Source organism: Urtica dioica, chromosome 5 (genome assembly GCF_054948205.1).
Source record: "Urtica dioica subsp. dioica isolate 48M chromosome 5, U.dioica_male_clone48M_v1_H2, whole genome shotgun sequence".
In the NCBI taxonomy this organism is placed as follows: domain Eukaryota; kingdom Viridiplantae; phylum Streptophyta; class Magnoliopsida; order Rosales; family Urticaceae; genus Urtica; species Urtica dioica.
The window spans coordinates 3,923,576-3,945,122 of NC_142760.1; the positions used below are offsets into that span (position 1 = coordinate 3,923,576).

The 21,547-nt window shown below is 41.8% G+C and overlaps 2 protein-coding genes across 2 annotated transcripts; both read left to right on the forward strand.

Annotated features, from left to right (window-relative positions):
- Positions 1-8,224: 8,224 nt before the first annotated feature.
- LOC149394894 (hydroxyproline-rich glycoprotein family protein) lies at positions 8,225-20,091 on the forward strand. The gene is made up of 4 exons (XM_089613973.1): positions 8,225-8,654; positions 9,196-9,293; positions 19,583-19,655; positions 19,745-20,091. The coding sequence occupies exons 1-3, from the start codon at positions 8,411-8,413 to the stop codon at positions 19,634-19,636; spliced, it is 396 nt and encodes a 131-aa protein (XP_089470099.1). The 5' UTR covers positions 8,225-8,410; the 3' UTR covers positions 19,637-19,655; positions 19,745-20,091.
- LOC149394895 (uncharacterized) lies at positions 10,325-12,778 on the forward strand. Its single transcript, XM_089615245.1, has 3 exons — positions 10,325-11,960; positions 12,037-12,335; positions 12,413-12,778. Exons 2-3 carry the CDS (start codon positions 12,048-12,050, stop codon positions 12,776-12,778), a joined length of 654 nt encoding a protein of 217 aa, XP_089471371.1. The 5' UTR covers positions 10,325-11,960; positions 12,037-12,047.
- Positions 20,092-21,547: the final 1,456 nt, after the last annotated feature.

Genomic DNA, 21,547 nt, shown 5'->3' on the forward strand with positions numbered 1-21,547 from the left:
GAAGCTTTACTGCAAAAGACTTGGCATGTTTTGCCAAGTGATCAAAAACAAAATCACCAAAGTCGAAAGAGGAGCGAGTACCTATCTGAAAAATGAGCCGAGCGAAATCTGCTGTGATGCTGGACCCATGAGAGGAGGGAGCCCAGTTGGCAATGCCAATGCGATATAGGACAGAGTACTTGACAGTGAGCTCGGCTGAGGGCAAAGTTCCCTTTGAGGGCCAGACCTTGGTCTCATTACCAGTAATTTCTTGCACGATGACGTCTAGAGAAGGAACTCGATCAGCTGTGATGATCTTCCCACGGCCCAAAAACTTGTTGATCACATCAGGGGAGATCTCAAAACAGTGACCTCTGACAAAGACCTTCCTGAACTCTGGGTCTTCTGGAGAATCAAAGGAAGAGGAGAGATTAACAATGAATTCTTTAACCAGCGCCGGATAGAACACACCAATGCCAGTGACAGTTCTCAGCATCTCGGCGTCGTGAAGAAGCTCCATAATGGCATCAATTTTCAGCGCCTCAGTGGACAATTCCTTTTCAGGAAAAATGGCGCGATGATAGACATATCTCCACTTGAGAACACCGTCTTCTTTGTGGAATGAGATATTATCCATGGGAGCAGCAGGGATATTCTTTGGCAGCTTTTGCCCTCCTACAGACCTCTTGTTTCCCAAACCAAGAGGGATTACAGAGTCTTCTTCTTCAACAACTTGGTCCTCCACACCTGGAGACAAGGGAGTCTGGGCCGACTTCTTCACTCGTTTCTTGATCATGCCCATCTTTTTCTTTTTCTTTTTCTGAGCCGGGATGGGGACAGCCGAAGAGCTTTCTTCTGTAGACTTCTTCTTCTTCCTCTTCTCAGACAGAAGAGTGGCTAAGCACACATCATCATCTCTCTGAGTCTTCTTCTTCAGAGAAGTGAGAATGTCCTCTGCAGCCTCCTGAACCTGATCTCCCTTCCTCTTTAGCCCCAGGGAAGATGTGGGCACATCTTTCGTGACATCTTTATTCAGGCCCATCATCCCTCCAATGACATCCTCAGGTGTAGGCTCATGAACATCAGGACGCGAATTCTTATCCCTAGAACTATCATCAGGGATATTAGGAGCTTTAGGGTTACCTCGAACAATCTTATGGGGGCTCTCGATAGGGGACTCTCCAAACCTTACTTCTTCTTCGCGATCAGCTTCGTCTTGTCCCTTTTCAGAGGAGGAACTGTTGGAGCTTGCTTCTCCTGTGATGTCGGCGATGGAAATGGCAGCTTTCTTCAGAATAGCGCTTCTGGCGGCAGAGAGAGATGGGTTCTTAGGAGGAACTGATGACCCAGCGTTCGCACCTCCGGCCTGACCATCGGCGCGTATGCTGGGTTTCAGACCTCGAACCCGGACACCATGCATGTTACTCTCAGCCCCAGGTTTCTTTGTGGCGACATGTTTCTTCTTCATCGTGGCTTTCTCTGACGGAGTGGTAGTACTGATCCCACTTCTTGTCCCAACCATTTTGAATAAGATTTTAGGGAAACTGCCACAAAGATAACTGTCAAAATGGGTAAGAAAGCAAATTCGGGAAACAAATCTTAAGAGCGCCGAAGAAGAGTTGGAAAATTCGAAATTTAAACAGGAAATAACTTTCCCTTCTTTCTCGGGAGAGTAACCGTTTGCATGAGTGAGAACATGGCAAGAAAAACGACGTCGCGACTTCAAGCGGGCCTTGATCGTTCCAAGGCCTAGAGAGACAACACTTGGCATTTTAGCCCGGCAAATCAGTCGAATGGGCCAACCAGATACATGGGCCCATGAGAGAAAAAACACACCAGTAACATGAACAAGAATCAGCGAAGGATTAGTACATAAGTTAAGATCAAAAAATCCTCCGATAAACAATAATTGCTATTGATCAATAACACATAACCCAAGAGAAGATCTGAGATTTTCAAACCGGTTAGCATCCAAAGCCTTGGTGAAAATGTCTGCAAGCTGTTTCTCGGTGTGAATGTATTCGAGTTTGATCTTCTTTTCTTCCACAAGATCTCGAATAAAATGATGTCTGATCTCAATATGCTTGGTCTTACTGTGTTGAACAGGATTCTTTGAGATGTTGATGGCGCTAATGTTGTCGCAGAATAATGTCATGACATCTTGTCCAACATCATACTCAGCGAGCATCTGCTTCATCCAGAGAAGCTGAGTGCAACTACTCCCAGCAGCGATGTATTTAGCATCAGCTGTGGACAAGGAAACACAGTTTTGTTTCTTGCTGAACCAGGAGATGAGATTGTTTCCAAGATAGAAACATCCACCAGAAGTACTCTTTCTATCAACCGTGCTACCTGCCCAGTCAGCATCACAGTATCCCACAAGCGTAGAAGAGGTATCATAGGTATACATTAAACCAAAATCAGCAGTACCTGAGATGTACCTTATGATTCGCTTAGCTTGAGCCAGATGGCTAGCTTTGGGATTGGCTTGATAGCGCGCACAAACACCTACTGAGTAGGCTATGTCTGGTCGGCTGGCAGTGAGATAGAGAAGACTGCCAATGATGCTTCTGTAGAGACTTTGATCAACAGATTCTCCATGCTCATCCTTAGTGAGTTTGATGTGAGTAGCGGCACGGGTCCGCTTGTGAGAGGATTTCTCCAGGCCAAACTTTTTCACCAAGTTTTTGGCATACTTACTTTGGGAAATGAAGATACCATCATTCATTTGTCTGATCTGAAAGCCCAGAAAGTAGTTTAACTCGCCGACCATACTCATCTCAAATTCTGACTGCATTTGTCGAACAAAAAGATCCACCATCTTGCTTGACATTCCTCCAAAGACGATGTCGTCAACATAAATCTGAGCTATCATGAGATTGCTATTCTCCTTTTTCACGAACAAAGTCTTGTCGACGCCACCTCGGTTATACCCATTCTGCACAAGAAATTGGGTCAGTCTTTCATACCATGCACGAGGGGCCTGCTTCAGGCCATAGAGAGCTTTTCTGAGTTTGTAGACATGTTGTGGAGAGCTGGGATCTGTAAACCCTTTTGGTTGAGCTACATAAACTTCCTCATTCAGGTACCCATTGAGGAAAGCACTCTTAACATCCATCTGATAGAGCTTGAATTGCAGGTGACACGAGATGCCAAGCAAAAGTCTGATAGCTTCTAGTCTCGCAACAGGGGCAAAGGTTTCATCAAAATCAACGCCTTCCACCTGTGAATAGTCCTACGCCACAAGTCTAGCTTTGTTCCGAGTTATATTACCATGTTCGTCAGATTTATTCTTAAAAATCCACTTAGTTCCAATGACATTTACATTGTCAGGCTTAGGAACCAGCTCCCAGACTTCGTTTCTTTCAAACTGAACCAGTTATTCTTGCATAGCATTAACCCAGTATTCATCATCAATAGCCTCATTAACATTTTTTTGTTCAATCTTAGAGACAAAGCAGAGATTACCAATCATTTCACGGTAGTTAACAGGAGGTTTTGGACGAGTCTTTATTCCTTCACTGATTTCGCCAATCACCTCATGAGCAGGATGATTTTTCTGAATTCTTCGAGAAGGGATTCTCTGTTCAGGCTCAGGAGGGGATCCTTCATCTGGAACAATGTCGCTAACTTTGTCATCAGCATCAGTTCTGACATTTGGATTTCCAGTGGAGATGTCGTCCAAGGGGTTATCAACATCTGTCCTGACATCTGGGTTACTAGGAAAAACTTCATCCTCATCATTAGGACTGTTAGTAACATCATGATCATCATCATTTATCACCACATTTATCGATTCCATTATAGTCTTAGTGCGTTTGTTAAAAACACGGTATGCACGACTATTTCTAGAGTATCCAAGAAATATACCTTCATCACTTTTCGGGTCAAATTTACGCCGTGGATCTCTGTCAGCAAGAATATAACACACCGAACCAAAGACATGGAAGTATTTCACATTTGGCTTTCTCCCCCTCCATATTTCATAATGAGTGCTGGAAGTACCTGGACGAATAGTAACTCTATTGTGAATATGGCAGGCAGTATTGAGAGCTTCAGCCCAGAAATGTGGTGGAATATTCTTGGTCAACATCATTACTCTAGCCATCTCCTGAAGGGTTCGATTTTTCCTTTCAACAATTCCATTCTGTTGAGGAGTGATAGGAGCAGAGAACTCATGTGCTATCCCTTCTTCAGTACAAAACTTAGCAAAGCTCATGTTCTCAAATTCTCTCCCATGATCACTCCGGATTCTGATCACTTTGCCTATGCTCTCTCCTTTTTCTCTCTGAACCTTCTTACATAGAGCTTCAAAAACAGCAAAAGTGTCAGATTTCTCACGAATAAAATCAACCCAAGTGTACCTGGAGTAGTCATCCACACAGACGAACACATATCTCTTCCCTCCAAGGCTCTCGACCTGCATCGGTCCCATCAGGTCCATGTGGAGAAGTTCCAGAACACGAGATGTGGTAAGATGTTGCACCATCTTGTGGGACTTCTTGACCTGTTTCCCAATCTGGCACTCACCGCAAATTTTTCCTTCGACAATCTTCAGATTTGGGACACCGATGATAGCATTCTCAGAAACAATTTTCTGCATACTTCTGAGATTTAGATGACCAAGCTTTTGATGCCACAGCTTGGTTTCGTCAACTTTGGTCAAGAGACAATTGCTGGTTTGTACGGGGGACCACATATAGCAGTTGTCACGAGATCTGTTTCCTCGCATAAGTTCATCCTGATCTTCATTAATCACCACACACTTATCACGAGTAAAGTTGACATGCAAATTCAGATCACAAAGTTGACTAATACTAATAAGATTAGCAGTAAGTCCTTCTACCAACAAAGCCTCAGTCAAACAAGACATACCAGGATAGTTTAATTGACCTTTACCCACAATTTTGGCTTTGACTCCATCTCCAAAGGTAATATGGCAGTTGGAGTAAGGTTTTACGTTGGTCAGGAATGTGTGGTCCCCAGTCATGTGGCGAGAGCAGCCACTGTCGAAGTACCAGTCATTCCCGGTGGAAGCACTCAGAGAGGTGTACGCTATATTGGCACGATAGGAGGTATTTTTCACTCTCCATTCCAGTCGAGTGGCAGGTTGTTGATGAGAAGAGACATTTCTGTGGATGGACCTATGCTGACGGACATTCCTCCCATACAAACGATAGCAGAAAGGACGGATATGTCCCTTCCTTCCACAATAATGGCATATCCAACGAGGTCTGTTGACAGGAGACCTGTTTGGTCCAAATTGATGATATTGAGAAATGTCATGAGACTTGTTGTTACCAGATGGTTGAGGCAAGTTTCGTGACTTCTGGCTAGTCTGCTTTTGAGGAACGAACGTAGTCTGGGATGATGAAGCTCCATGTGTGTATCCAAGTCCCTTCATGTTCTTCGCGGGTTTGCCGATGTTGAGGATTTTGTCAAGGCTGTCAGTCCCAGAATTCAGCATTCTAACAGTTTTAGTCATGTGCTCGAGTTCGCCATTCAGACGACTGACTTCCTTCTTCAGATCCACAATAGTCTCCAGAAGCCTCGCCTTATCTTCAGTCAGGGTAAGGATGAGTTCACTCTGTTTGTCTAGAATCTGGGATTCCTCAACCCATTTGGTGTGAAGGGTATTGTAGGCTTCATTCATAGCATCGTCAGATAGTTCATCATCAAGAACATATTTCTGAGAGCATTGACCAAATTCATTAGTAGACTCATGAGTATGGACAGAAGCAGTAAAGGCTACAAAATTACTTATCTGATCAGACTCGCTCTCTTCATCTTCTTCATCCGAAAGAGTAGCGTTGTATCCATTTTTCTGTTTCTTGAGGAAGTTGGGACACTCCTTCTGAATATGTCCAAAACCTTCACACTCGTGGCACTGTATGCCTTTGCCTTTCCCAGATCGTTCACCACTTTTACTATTCATGTGAGGATAAGTGTTTTTCTGGAAGCGTTGTTGGAAATTGTCATTGACATCTTGTGAGACATTTTTCTCATTCATCTGGTTGAGTCTTTTCATCACCCTGCCATAGTTTTTTGCAAGCATAGCAATAGTATCGTCAATATCATTGTCAGAGTCTGAATATACCTGATCCCTTGGTTCATGAACAGAACTTTTGAGGGCCATTCCTTTTTGTTTCTTTTCCACCTTAGGGAGAGAGAGCTCAAACGTCAAGAGAGATCCCATTAGCTCGTCGAACTTCAACGTCTTTAGGTCATGAACTTCCTCAATGGCCGTGATTTTCATCTTGAACCTAGAGCTCAAAGCTCTCAGGGTTTTTCGAACAAGATCTTCATCTGTCATTGGTTTTCCGAGAGAATAAGATTCATTGGCGAGATCACGAATGCGAACGTTGAACTCAGCGACAGTTTCGTCCTCAAGCATCGTGAGGGCTTCAAAATTGGTTGTGAGGTACTGAAGTTTTTGTTCCCGGACCTTTGTAGTTCCCTCATAGGCAACAACAAGGATTTCTCAGGCCTCTTTGGCAGTAGTGCAAGTATTTATCAACCTGAAAACATCTTTATCGACACCATTAAATATAGCATTGAGAGCACGGGAGTTACCAAGGGCCGCCTCATCCTCAGTGGGGGTCCAGTCTTTCTCGGGCTTTGTTCCAGTACGAGCTCCTTTGTCATCTGTAGTCACAGGAGCTTCCCACCCATGTATCACAGCTTTCCATATTCGACTATCCAGGGACTTCAAGAAGGCGGTCATGCGTGCCTTCCAATATCCATAGTTGGTTCCGTCGAGTACTGGAGGACGATTGACAGAACCTCCTTCTCGGGAACTATCCATAATAGGCAATCAGAAAGAAAATACAGGAAACCACCTAAGAGATCAAGGTGCCTGCTCTGATACCAATTGAAATTCTGATTAGTTGCAACGGCAAGATGTCGCACACAATGCGTTGACAATGTGTCCGACAACTTGCTTGAACACAGATATGGATAAACAACAAAAAGTGCAATAAACAAAGTACACAGGATATGGTTACCCAGTTCGGTGAATCACACCTACATCTGGGGGCACGCTGCCAGTGGAAAGGATTTTCACTATCTTGTAGTCAATAGTACACACAAGGTTTATATCTGATTACAATCAACAAATCAATAAAACCTAGAGACTATTACTACCAGTGATCACCTAGACAGGGACTCCCCCTGAATTTGAGCTCCGTCTCAATTCCACTCTTCGAGCAACCTCCTGGCTCGGATGACCTTCAGTCTTCAGTAGTACGTGAACCTTCAATCACGAAAAGCACAGGAACCCAACTCTCACATACACTCAATCTGTAGAATAGTGTTTGAGAGAATACACCACTCAAAACCAAAACACACAGCCTCCCAGTCCGCCGGTCTTGCACGTCTAAGAGTTCTGAGTGTTTGATCAAAAGTGTCAAATCTGCTAAGGGAGAGCGCATGGCTTTTATAGCAGCTGGACAATCCTGGAAGATATCTCGGATTTCCTTACCCGGCCTCAAGCGAATATCACAAAGTAAAGACTCCATCAAAGTGAATATTCGTGCAATGAAGATAGCAGCGAAGAATATCTTGCAATGAAGGCTCCAGCGAGGCAGATATCTTGTAATGAAGACAGCAGCGAGACAATAACTCAGCAATAAGTCACCAGCGAAGCAATCTGTCGAAACTGGAAACTTGCCTGATATACTGTCTGCACACACGAGGAAAGATGTCAATCCAGAAGTGGAAACATAACTCTCGACATCTTTCCATACCACTTGCACTAAAAAATAAAGTCAATAAAACAACGTAACAACATTATCATTTTCGTTTATTAAATGTACAACAAATAGGGCTGCCGATTGTAGAGTGAAGTGTTCTATTTTTTATCGTCCGTACGGGTTTTCTTCCAGGACTCGATATCTGAAAATGTCAAAGGTGTCTTGTGAAACTGATTTGAGTTAATGAAATTCAACAGCTTTGTTAAAATATATATATATATATATGTATATATCTCTTTCTAATATTATATATTATCATTATTAGATCTCACATTCGCACCGACTTGTATCTAACATATCTCACACATTTATATGATTTTTTATATTGAAGTCAATCTATATAGCAAAAACCGAGCGAATTTTCCTATTCTTGACTTATAAATGTATATCTTTATTTATTTTTAGTTTTTTTTTTTTTAAGAAATACATGATACAAAACGACAAGAACAAAGCAAGGTACTATCTTCGAAGACAAGAGAAATCTACTCTCTTTTTATCTACCAAACTAAACTCACTTGGTTTGCGTGCATTGTTCACTACCCAATTATCTTCTCTCTCTCTTCACTCTGTACTTCACTTTCTCTCCCTCACACACACCTTTACCTTCGCTTCACAGTTCACACCACACTAAGCCCCTTTCACTTTTCGAGAGATCTACATACATTCCCTTGGATCTGGCCATGGCCGTCGACGGAGGCCCCGCCACGCCGCCGCCGGTGATAGGCAAGATCGGGCCGTACACGGTGTTCATGACCCCGCCCAGCCCCAAACCCTCTTCTCAGCCGCTCTTCGAGTCTCCCAAGAAAGCCACCGCGCCTCCGGTGCAGCCTCCGCCGCAGCAGTACGCCAAAGCCTCCGCCGCAGACTCCGATGGCTCCGCCGTCATCGGGATCTTCAAGAACGCCGTCACCAAGGTCCAGAACGGTACGTGCGTCTCCATTTTCCGTCGTCTCTTCTATACCTGTATTTCACTTGCAAACAACGTAGATTGGATCAATTGAGGTGTTGGATTTTTTTTTTTTTTTTTGGCAGCGCATTTGCTATACGTTGTCAATTTCACTCCATTTGGTGTATTGTTGTTGTTTTTTTTTTTTGGTCAGTTTCTATGCATTTGTTATATTATTGTTGCTTAGGTTTAATTGATTGAGGTGTCGGAATTATTATTTGTATTTTTTTGCAGCATTTGGTATATTGTTATTGTTATCCATTTCACTGCATTTCGTGTATTTTTGTTGTTGTATTTATCAATTTCTCTGCATTTGGTATATTATTGCTGCTTAGGTTTAATTGATCAAGCTGTTGATTTTTTTTTATTTTTCTTTTTTCTTTTTGGTATATTGTTATTGATGTTGTCAAGTTCACTGCATTTAGTGTATTGTTGTTATTGTTTTCAATTTCTCTGCATTTTGTATATGATTGTTGCTTAGGTTTAATTGATCAACCTTTTTTTTTTTTTTTTTTGCAGCGCATTCGAGGCTGGATGATCATTTGGCGCGGTGGTTTGGGCTAAACCAGTCGAAGTATCAGTGGGCGTTGGACGACTATTATGAAAACAAGGGCTTGGTAAGCAAAACACTTTCTATTTCGGGCTCTCTCTTGATTCAGTTTTGTTTCCTAAGCTCCAATATGTGTTTACTTTTGGATCGGTGTTTGTTTGAGCTTTACAACCTCTATACCATGTTTTACAACATTGGAAAGTAATTGGAAAGTAAATGGTGATGTTATAAACAACATGTCAACTTGTCAAGTATCAATTTTGTCAAGTACATTTTGTTTTGGTTTCTGAGTTGAGATCCTCTTGCAATAGATTTCCTGATTTTTCGTATGATATTGTGTGAGAATACAAGCTCTCGTTTTCGAGCAGAAATCCAAATCTTTAGGAAGTATAAATAGTATTGTTGACCTGTAAAATTAGTACAACAATATCTCACGAAAATACACAGACTCCGAGTACAGTGATTCCGAGTACAGAGATGATTTAAGTAAGACTTTCTCTTTATACAGACGAATCTAATACAAGAGAGCAATGTTTTCTAGAGGTTCTAAGTGAAAGAAAGTAAGTCAAAAACTCCTTGTGTTTAGTTCTGTGCCGCAGTATCTATTTATACTCGTCTGGTGTAGCCTCGTGGTCGTGTCTCTGACGGTTATTCTGGGGAACGTGGGGTGATCAATCCCACGTTCTGGACAGTTTTGGGTAACTGTCTCTTCCCTCTCGCTGAGGTGGACGGTTATTACTCTTCGTATGGTTCCTGAACCGTCAAGGTGTGCGTTTTAGAGTTTGAAACATGTTTTCTTTTGGTTTTGACTAGTCTTTGACCCACGTTCTTCTCTTCTATCCGAAGTTCTGATCGGTGGGTTTCGTTCTTGACTTATGAACGATTCGTTCCTTTTCAATGGATGGCCCTTGGGTTTACTTAACCTGAGCTCGGTGCTGGATTGTTCTCGCTGCTCGGGAGTCCGACTATCCTGCTCGGTGTCTAAATAATTTATCCCGTAACAGCTGCCCTCCAGTTTCTTAGTATTATTAGCAAAAATGGTAAGGAACTATTTCGGTTTAATTGATGACCGTGTTCATCTTTGCTTATTTATCTCGGGACGATCCGAGTAGAATTCTATTTTTCTTTTTGCAGGACATCGTACGACGTCGTTTGTCTTTGGCATTGCCGAATCGTCGCGTCTTTTTGCTTCGACGGTCAGATGTGTTTGGCTTCTTGGACAAGCTTAATCCTTGCCGTTCGTGTGGTCTTTATATAAGGCTTTTTCTCAACATTTGACTTCATTCTGCTTTTTGTCTCGACTTTTCGCTCTCGGTGCGTTCTCGGCGTGGTCTGCCTACTCGGATTGCACTCCCAGTTTCCTCGTCTTTTGTTCGGATCTCCCGACTTTCAGACTCGTGGGTAAGGTTTCTTTATTGTTAGTCTGATTTATCTCTTTTTGTTTTGAGATCGTTACTCGGTGATCTGTATTTTACTTCTCGTATTCGGACCCTCCGGACTTTAGGGATCATAGTTCCTCAACTTCCTTAGGGCTATGGGAGGACTTGCGCGTCCTGATTTGAGTTTTGATCCTTGCGTCGTTCGACGATCGGAGCCTGATCCCGATAGCGTTATCTTGTCGGATGGGTCCACGTTTCCTTTCCTCAGGAGTCGCGTTTGGTATCATGTCTCAGAGATCGGATGAGACCGCCTCGTAATGGCTTTTGATGAATCATGCGTGTATCCCAGTCCTGAGTCCGAAGGGGTTGATAACGAGAAAAAGGTTTTTGATTCGTCTTCCCTGTCGTGTAGGGATACCATGGTTTTGGAGATATCGTCTTCGTCCGCTTCTTCGAGGGGGAGCGAGTCGGAATCTTGTGATACGACGAGCCTTTCTCTTTCGCAAGACCGAGGAGAGGGTTATTCTCAAGGCACTCCGGGTCCGAGTGGGAGGACATTTGGGGTCGATCTCCCAGAGGAAGAGGATGAGGCCTTGGTTTTTGAACGGAAAGAGGGTCAGCTTTCGGCCAATGTTTGGACTTCTCGGGTTACCGAGAAATATATACAAGAGCTGAGGTAGGAATTTGAGATAGCAGAGGGAATTATCATCTCGGCACCTTTGGAACATGAGAGGGCCGATCAGCCTCTTGCCGGGAAGATAGCGTTCAATAAGGCTATTTTGAACGTGATCGGAGGGTTACCGATGCATCCTCTCACTTCCCAGTTCGTTTCTGACCTGGGTTGTTCTCCTACCCAGCTCGTCCCCAACGTGTATAAGATTTTTGTTGGGATGGCCGTGCTATGGGCGAAAGTTTATGATCGCCCCGTCACTTTACAAGACTTTTCGCAATATTACTCATTTAAGTCGGCTGTAGGGCAACATGGTTACTATTATGCTTGGGCCAATTATGACCAGTCTAAGGTGATCACTCGCCTTCCGACCAGCCAAAAAAATTGGAAGGACTATTTCTTTTGAGTTGAAGGGAACGCCTCTTATGAAAGGTGCCCCATAAGAGCTTCGTTCTCGGAACTGGGTGTGACTCTGGTTCAGAATTCTTATTTGACAAACTGGGTCAGGTTTTTGTTCTGGTTTCCTCGTATGTTTTATGTTTGGCTCCAGGTTCCCTTCCACAGTACCCCGAGGACGAGCGACCACTCCACTCAGAGATCTTTGATATTTCGGAGGCTGATCGGTCGACGTTTGTGTTGTCGGACACAGACTTACTCGAGGAATACTATTATTATCCATACTCGAGTGAGCATTTTATTCGTCTCTTATCAAGTCGTATATGTTCAAATTTTCCTCGTTCTTACTTTTTGTTTCTTAACAGAGATTGCACAGATGGCGAAGAAGAGACCCGCTCTCGAACAGGTTCCTCCTAACCCGAAACGTACTAAGGCTTCCAAGGCTTCGGCTGCTAGTAAGCGGAAGACCGCGTCTGCTTCAAAAGTTTCGGAACTTCCGAGTTCTTCTCCGGTGAAAAGCCTGACCGAACCTTCTTCTGCATCCGACCACCTGAATCCGATCGTTACCTTCCTTCGCGAGCATCTTCCTATCGAGAAGGTCCAAGCGGTTATCGGGTTTGAGCCTTTAGAGAGGCTTAACCAGGTCACCGACTCCGCGGTTTCGGTACGTTTCTACTCACCTAGTCGGTATCTCTTTTCTTTCCTTGACAAATTTTGTAACTGACCTTTTGTTTACCACAGGTTTTCGTTGGTGTGGTCGGTCTTGTCGGATTACTAGGCTCCGAGCTCACATCTTTGGGACAACGGAACGATCGTTTTCTCAAGGAGATGGATGCGGCCAGGGACGAAACGGTGAAGACCCGATCGGAGCTTACGGAGCTCACGCGAAAATTCCACGCAGATCTTGAGGCTGCTCGTTTAGCAGCGGTGGAAGAGTACAAGGCTTCCGAGGATTATCGCAACATGTGCGATGACCTTTATACCGCTGGGATAAGCGAGGTCGTTCGGATCCTCGGCCCGAAGAATCCTACTCTGGATACTACGGATCTCGATGAGGATTCAGAATCAAGAGCTAGTGATGAAGCGGATGGAGGCGACCAGGAGTAGATTTTTTTTTTTTTTTTTTTTGTATTCTAATTTCTGTTAACCCGCTTGAGTTTTGAACAATTGATCCGTGGTCGGATAATTTATTATGTAATTTTTGTTAACCCGCTCGGGTTTTGAACAATTGATCTTTGGTCGGATCTATAATTCATGTTAAATTATCTGTGTTTCTGACTTTGGCGAAAAAGAGTAAAAAGTATTTCTGAATTTTGGCAAAATAAAGTATAACTAAGTATATTTCCTTTAAGTTTTCTAAACTGTTTGCTAATTACCCTGCCGCCTAGTTTATTTTGTCAAGAATGATAAAATTATGTGATCAGACACTTGCGACCAACCCGCTTTTTGAATGTTTGAAAGAGGAAATACTTAAACGTAGAATCGGCGAAGGTGCTCAGCATTCCAGAGGTTTTTCTTCATATCACCGCTCAACTGTTGTAGTCGGTATGTCCCGTTTCCGAAGTCTTCTCGGATGATGTAGGGTCATTCCCAGTTTGTGTTGAATGCTCCCTCCTGGTGGATTTTGGTGTGGAGAAAAACTCTTCTGATGACTTTGTCGCCGACTTTGAAAGATCTTGGTCGGACTTTCCTTTGTTGAGTAGTTTTCTCTCCTCACTGTTGGTATCATGACGTCGGTCGGGATGGCCGCGTCGGAACCGTATGCGAGGGAGAAAAACGTTTCGCCAGTTGTGGAGTGCTCGGTGGTTTTGTACGACCGGAGATCTTCTTGGAGCATATCTACCTACTCTGACTTCTGTTCGCCTAACTTTGTTTTTAAGCCGTGTTTTATTGTTTTGTTGACTGCATCCACCAATCCGTTGGACTGTGGTCTGACTAGAGTAGAAAAAACCTTGTTAATGCCATATTTTTCGCAAAAACTTTTGAAGGAATCGCAGTCGAACTGAGTTCCGTGGTCGGATACAATTTTGACTGGTATTCCAAACCGAGTAATAATATTTTTCCATACAAATTTCTCAATCGCATGAGTTGTTATTTTATTTAAGGGCTCGGCTTCAACCCATTTTGAAAAGTAATCGATGGCTACAATTGCGTACCTGCATCCGCCTCGGCCTGTTGGCAAAACTCCGATTAGGTCTATTCCCCATTCTGCGAATGAGATCGGGCATGAGAGGGAGATGAGTGGATTAGGTGGAAGCCTCGGGATGTTAGAAAACTTTTTACATTTGACGCATTTTTGTGTCATGCGCCGAGCATCGGCTTTTACTATTGGCCAATAGAGTCCTTGCCGGATGATCTTTTGTGCCAATGTTTCGCATCCGATGTGACTTCCGCATATCCCTTCATGGATCTCTTTGAGAGTGTACTCGGCTTCGTCTTCGTCTAGACATTTGAGTAGAGCCTGAGAAAATCCTCTTGTAGAGATTCTGATCTTCTAAGAAATATCGAGCAGCTCTGAACTTCAAGCTTCTAGCCTCATTTTTCTATTTGGGCAGAGCTCCGTGTTGCAAGTATTCCCTGATCGGAGTTTGTCATGACTTTCGTTGATCGACCTGAAGCACATGGGGAGCTTACTCAATGCTAGGTTGCCCAATCTTGATAACTGGGATTGATTCCGAGTCGGATCCTTGAGTGGCAAGCTTCGTTAATGCATCAGCTTCTTCGTTCATGGCTCTGGGGACTTGGGTGATTTCGCAAAGTTCGAATTTGCTTGCCAGGTTTCTAGCTTTCTCGGCATATAGCGACATCTTTTCGCCTTTTGCCTGAAATTCACATTTCATTTGATTAACAATTAACTGAGAATCCGAATATACTTTGAGCTTTTTGATTTCTAAATCTTTTGCTATTTGTAGCCCATGTATCATAACTTCGTACTCAGCTTCATTGTTTGAAGCATTGAAATCGAATTTAAAGCGAATTTTACCTTGTCTCCTTCTGGGCTGGATAGCGCGATCCCGACCTCGGACCCCTTTTCGTTGACCGTTCCGTCTACGTACATGTCCCAAATTGGGAAATCAACTGGTCTGTACGTGAATTCTGCAATGAAGTCAGCAACTGCCTGTCCTTTGATTGCTGGTCGGGGGCTGAAGCGTATATCATATTGTGTTAGCTCAATCGACCATTTCATTAGCCTTCCGGACACGTCAGGTTTTTGCAGCACCTGGCGCAGCGGGAAATTGGTGAGGACTGTAATTGGGTGCGCGAGGAAGTAGTGTTTTAGCTTCCGAGAAGCGGTGATGAGGGCGAAAGCTAGCTTTTCGAGTTCCGGGTGTCTTCCTTCCGCCTCGTTAAGGCGCCGCGAAGTATAATAAACCGGGACCTGGCGTTTTTCCTCATTCTTGATCAACGCTAAACTCACTGCATGCTCCGATACGGCTAGGTAAATTTCCAGGGGCTCTCCTTCCTGTACTTTTCTTAAAGTCGGAGGCCATGCCAAGTGCTCTTTTAGGGACTCGAAACTCTCATCACATTACTTGGTCTATTCAAATTCCTTGGAGCCTCTGAGTACATTGAAGAAGTGATGCTTCGATCGGTAGACCTTGAGATAAAACGACTTAATGCAGCTATGCATCCTGTCAATTTTTGCACTTCTTTGATGTTTCGTGGTGGTCTCATGTTCCATAAGGCTGTGATCTTCTCTGGATTCACTTCGATGCCTCGTTCATGAACGATGAAACCTAAGAATTTACCTGCAGAGACACCAAACGTACATTTTAGAGGATTTAATTTCATGCGATATTGCCTTAGAAGTTCGAATGATCTTCTAAGATCATTCGTATGTTCATCTATTTTTCTGCTTTTAACCAGCAAATCATCGATGTATGTTTCCATCGTAATCTCGAGTAATTCAGCGAACATTCGATTTGCTAATCTTTGATATGTTGCTCCAGCATTTTTTAACCCAAAGGGCATTACTGTGTAGCAGTATAGCCCTCAATCAGTTATGAATGCTGTGTGATCCTGGTCGGGATCATACATAGGGATTTGATTGTAGCCAGAGTAGGCATCTATAAAACTTAGAATTTCATGGCCTGCTGTGGCGTCTACTAACTGATCTATTCTCGGCATAGGGAAACTATCTTTAGGGCAAGTATTGTTCAGATCTGTAAAATCCACACAAGTTCTCCATTTTCCGTTAGGTTTCTTGACCAGGACGGAATTGGTTACCCATTTTGGATATTTAGTTTCTTTTATTGATCCGCTAGAAATTAACTTATCTACTTCTTCTTTTAAGGTTATATACCTTTCGGAGTTCAAAGCCCTTCTCTTTTGTCTAATGAGTTTTTGTTTAGGATCTATATTTAACTTATGACACGCTATTTGAGGATCTATCCCTGTCATGTCGGACTGTGACCAGGCAAATATGTCTAAGCTATTAGACAAGAGAGTAATTAAATTATTTTTGGTACCTGATTCAAGATATTTTCCAATCTTGAGCTTCTTCTCAGGTTGTTTTGGATCCGGAGCAATTTCCTCGACTTCATCCCCTGGGCCAATCTCTTCTCGGCTCGGAAGGCGTGGGTCGAAATCCGAGTCGATCATCATAACTTTGTGGACATCTTTGTCCTGACTCTCTTTGAGGTAATTTGCATAACAGCTTCTTGCGATAGCCTGTGTACCGACTACTTCACCTACCCCGTGCTCGGTAGGAAATTTCATTTTTAAATATTCCACAGAAGCGATAGCTCCAAGGGACTGCAAGGTTGGCCTGCCAATGATCGCGTTGAACGAAGATTTTCCGGGGACCACCACCCATGTTGTGCTAGTGGTTTTACTTCTCGGGCTCTCCTACAGTTATAGGGAGCGAGACTATTCCCTTAGGCTGGATTGAGTCTCCTGTGAAACCATAGAGATTTTCGGGGGAATGAGCTAATGCATCTTGCTTAAGATCCATCTTGTTGAACGTGTCTTCATAGAGCACGTCGACAGCACTCCCAGTGTCCACCAATATTCGGTGTACATTCCTGTTACCGATGAGAGCTGATATAACCAGCGGATCCTTGTGAGGGAACATCACCCACCGAGCATCTTCTGCTGTAAAAGTGATAGGCTCCGAGCCAGGTTTGGCCATCTTGCTAGGCCTTTGTTCGGCTGTAAACAAGATTTGTCGGGGTCCTGCGTAGGCTTCTCTTACATAGCTCTTTTGAGCGCTTCTTGAAGTTCCTCCCACATGTGGTCCTCCGACTATGGTCGAGATTTCAGCATACGCCTCATATTTCTGTTCCTCTTGATCCCCTTGTTCGGCCTTGAATTTCTTCAACGCTCCTCTTCGGATTAGAGCTTCTATAGCTTCTTTGAGGTTGAAGCAGTCAGCAGTGCGATGACCGATGTCCGCGTGGAAAACACAATATTTGTTTTATCTCTCCTTGAGATATCTTTCTTGATCGGTCTTGGCTTAGGGAAATCTTCTTTGTCCTATGTAAGACTAAATATCTCCTCTATCGGGGCATTGAGCTTATGATATTTATCGAACTTACTGGAAAAAGGCTTCAGAGGTCCTGCTCCTGACCGGCTCTTCTTCGGTGGGCGGACCGGCTCTTCTTCGGTGGGCGGTTGTCCTCGGAATGTCGTTCCTTGTGCTCTTCTCGGTAGCTCTTTGGTGGCTTTGCTTTTTTTTCCGCCAGCCTTGCTTCCTCCGCGTTGATATACTTCTGAGCTCTCTTCAGAAAATCGTTGTAATCCCTTGGACTAGTCTTCTGAAGTGACCACCAGAATTCTGATTCATTTCGGACGCCGGAGGAGATCCCGAAGAGCTTAAAGTCTTCGTTCAGATCGTCAACTTGAAGAGCTTGCTCCGAGTAGCGATTAATAAAATCTTTTAGAGATTCGTCATGGGCTTATCTCACCGCTAGCAGCCTTTCTTTGGGAGTTTTCCCCGAGCTGGAGCCGACAAACTGTTCTATGAATTTTCTGGATAACTGCTTCCAGAATCCTATAGAGTTTGGTTTTAGTTTTCTATACCACCTTTTGGCTGAGCCAGTTAAAGTGATAGAGAATGCTCTGCACATAACTTCTAGTTCGGCCTCTTGCAACAGCATCCAAGAAGAAAAGGTGTCTAGATGGTCTCCTGGGTCGGTCTTTCCATCGTATACTGGGATGCTCGGCATCCTGAAACGATCAGGCAGCGGGTGTTCTAACACGCGTGCTGTGAAATGGGAGATAGCTTCTCCAACTTTCGGGATAGACTCCTTCTGACCTAGGGCCACTTCTTCGATTCGACGTTCCAATCTTCTAAAATTTGTTTTGTTGGTGCTCGCGCTGTCTTCAGTTTCCGAGCTTACCATGCTATTTCTGAAAGTGTTTAAATGACCTCTGTCCATAGTGGGCTGGTACCGATCAGGAATCTTTTCCTGACTAGACTGCTCTTTCTCGGATTCAGAGTCATCTTCCATCCTCTCATACCGATTTTTAGCATGTTTTCGAGATTTCTTAACCTGCGGATCCTGCCCGACGGGTTCTTTCCCTGATCGGTGTGAGGGTTCTTCATCTGGGATCGCTACCACGCTTCGCAGTGTGACTTTCTTTGCTTGCAGCCTTCTCTTCAGTTCCCTGTTATTCGCCTCTAAGACCGAAAGACGCTCTTGCATCTGTCTGAATTGTTCTTCGAGACTAGGTTCTGGGAAAAGTTCAGCTATTTCCTCCAGGGTAAGAGGCAAAGTGTGATTGTGATGTTCTATCTCCGTCTCCTGGTTGGGGACAGTGATCGAGGTGGATGAGCTAGCCATATTCTTCAGCTGTCCCCTCCTTCTAGCGCCAACTGTTGATCTGTAAAATTAGTACAACAATATCTCACGAAAATACACAGACTCCAAGTACAGTGACTCCGAATACAGAGATGATTTAAGTAAGACTTTCTCTTTATACAGACGAATCTAATACAAGAGAGCAATGTTTTCTAGAGGTTCTAAGTGAAAGAAAGTAAGTCAAAAACTCCTTGTGTTTAGTTCTGTGCCATAGCCTCTATTTATACTCGTCTGGTGTAGCCTCGTGGTCGTGTCTCTGACGGTTATTCTGGGGAACGTGGGGTGATCAATCCCACGTTCTGGGACGATTTTGGGTAATTGCATTTTCCCTCTCGCTGAGGTGGACGGTTATTACTATTCGTATGGTTCCTGAACCGTCAAGGTGTGCGTTTTAGAGTTTGAAACATGTTTTCTTTTGGTTTTGACTAGTCTTTGACCCACGTTCTTATTTTCTCTCCGAAGTTCTGATCGGTGGGTTTCGTTCTTGACTTATGAACGATTCGTTCCTTTTCAATGGATGGCCCTTGGGTTTACTTAACCTGAGCTCGATGCTGGATTCTTCTCGCTGCTCGGGAGTCCGACTATCCTACTCGGTGTCTAAATAATTTATCCCGTAACAAGTATCATGCATAAATCACCTTGGGGGCCCTTTTTTTTAAATGAATATTTAGAAGATTTCACGTAAACTTGAAACCAGCTAATCAATGACAACAAAGATAAGATTTCCTCTTTTTTTTTACTTCCACCTCAAGTTTGCTTGGGCTGTAAATTCACAAACGCAGGGCTTTTCTGTTTCTGGTTTTTTTTTTTTTTTGAGTAAGAAATCTTTATTAACCTGATGTTGCACAATTATTGGAATATAACTTCGCCAATAGCCTTCATAATTGGTTGTTGTATTGCTCTTTGGCTCTCTGTATCGTGTAATGATTTCAAGGTTTTTCTTTTTCCTTTTGCGATCTTATTTCGGATTGACCTTGTGCAATTGAGATTGTAATCTTCGTCTTATATTTTCCCACCTAAAAAAACTTAAATTAGTTTTTGTTTCTTTAGAAGGAATTTTTTTTTTGCCCATGTGATTTATTACATATCGACGATGTTTTGATCGCAGGAAAAGGGGGACGCTAAAGTGAAAGACATCTCTAGTAAAATGCAGAGTGTGTGATGATATTCTCTGATTAAAGGTAATTTATATAATTTTTATGGTATAATATTTTTTCCCTTTGCTTTCTTACCCCATTTTGATTTTCGCATTTGTGATATTTCTTTGCAGTCTCGGTTGCAAGAAAGAGCTGATGACGATTACTTTATTTAGTATACTATATCTACATATGTATGTATGTATGGGAAGCAAGTATGATCTTTATTGTGAAGACTCAGAGCTGATCAACCAGCTTCTGCGAATATCGCCAATGCAATTTCCAACATAGAGCAGCTTCTAACAGAATTTGTTTATGGCTGAGCGTTTTGTTTCTGTATGTTGATTTGTTCTCAAAATGATTTTCAGTCGATTTTATTGCTTCTCTGTATGCTAAGCTTGTTGCTGTGCTTGTATATGTTTTGATATAATACATATTATCTGAACTTCTGGGTCCCGAAATGAAAAGCGGTTTAGAATCATGTAATGTTTCGCTGTGGAATCCGATGCTTGGTACATTTTGCCGTTAGACTATTATGCTTAGAAGTTATCTTTGGTGGCTCAGAAACAGTGAAACTGGTTTAACGTGGTGTAGAATAAATTTAAGGCATTATCCATTTTGTGAAAAAGAATGAGACACTAGGACTTAGAAATTTGCAAGCTTAAAAACTAATTTAGCGACTAGGGTTACATTAATGAAATGTCCTTGAATTTATTCTATTATGCCCTTTTTGGTTTAGTGTGGGTGAAAGAGAAATGTTTTTTCTGTTTGGTAAGAGTGGAAGAAATCCTTTCAAGTTTGAAAGGAAACAGACACTAGCCAATTTTTTTTTTTTTTTTTTTTTTTTCTTGTAAAATGATATATTTTATTTTATCATTTTTATTTTTGCGGCGATTCAAATTCATTTTCTCATTCTCAGGGTGTTTATACTTTAAATGTTTGGAGCTTTATTCGTAATCCAAATTAAGTTCTTCAATACCACATGAATTAAGTCGATAATTAAATATATATATATATATATATATATATATATATATTTTATAGATATCAAACCAAATCAAGCGGATAATTAATAAAGATACTACTATAAATACTATTACTACAAAAGTTTTAACATTACAAAAAAATAATGTAACAAAAGATAATTTTTTTTAATGCTGTATTATTTATTCCCTAAAAAATGTTGTGTTATCTATTTAATGAAGTTTATTCATTTATCATTTTTATTAATTATATTTTTATTTTAAAATTATTATTTTATATTTATATTAAAAAGCCTAATAAAAAAGCATATTATATCTTCAATAAATAAAATACAATTACATTTTTATAAATAAAATTAGACAACTAAATAACTAATAAAATTAAGATACTTAATCTAAAAATATTTTATATTAAAAGGCCTAATAAAAAAGCATATTATATCTTTTAGTGTAATATATAGTTTATTATCATTGAAGAAAAAAAAATTGGTGTAAACGTTACCCCATGTTTAGTGTAAAAATTACACCAAATATAGTGTTAGCATTGGAGATGCTATAAACAAATTTTATATATTGAAGATTAAATGTTATTCTTTGTTATATTTCTTTTTTAACATTTCATTCTTTACCTCATACAACATACATATACAATCAACAATGAAATATATTGTCTGATCACACCCTACGTATATATATATATATATATATATATATATATATATATATATATATATATATATATCTCGTGATGTTTAAAGATTATATTTGTAATTTATGCTTCAATATCTAATATATATATATATATATATATATATATATATATTTTGTGAGGTATAATTCCATTATCAACCAAGTTATACATTTGGTGTTTGTAATATGTGTTTAGATGTCTAATATCAGTGACGATGTACTGAGATTGATAAAAAAAGAAGAAACAGTTTGAAATAGTCTTAC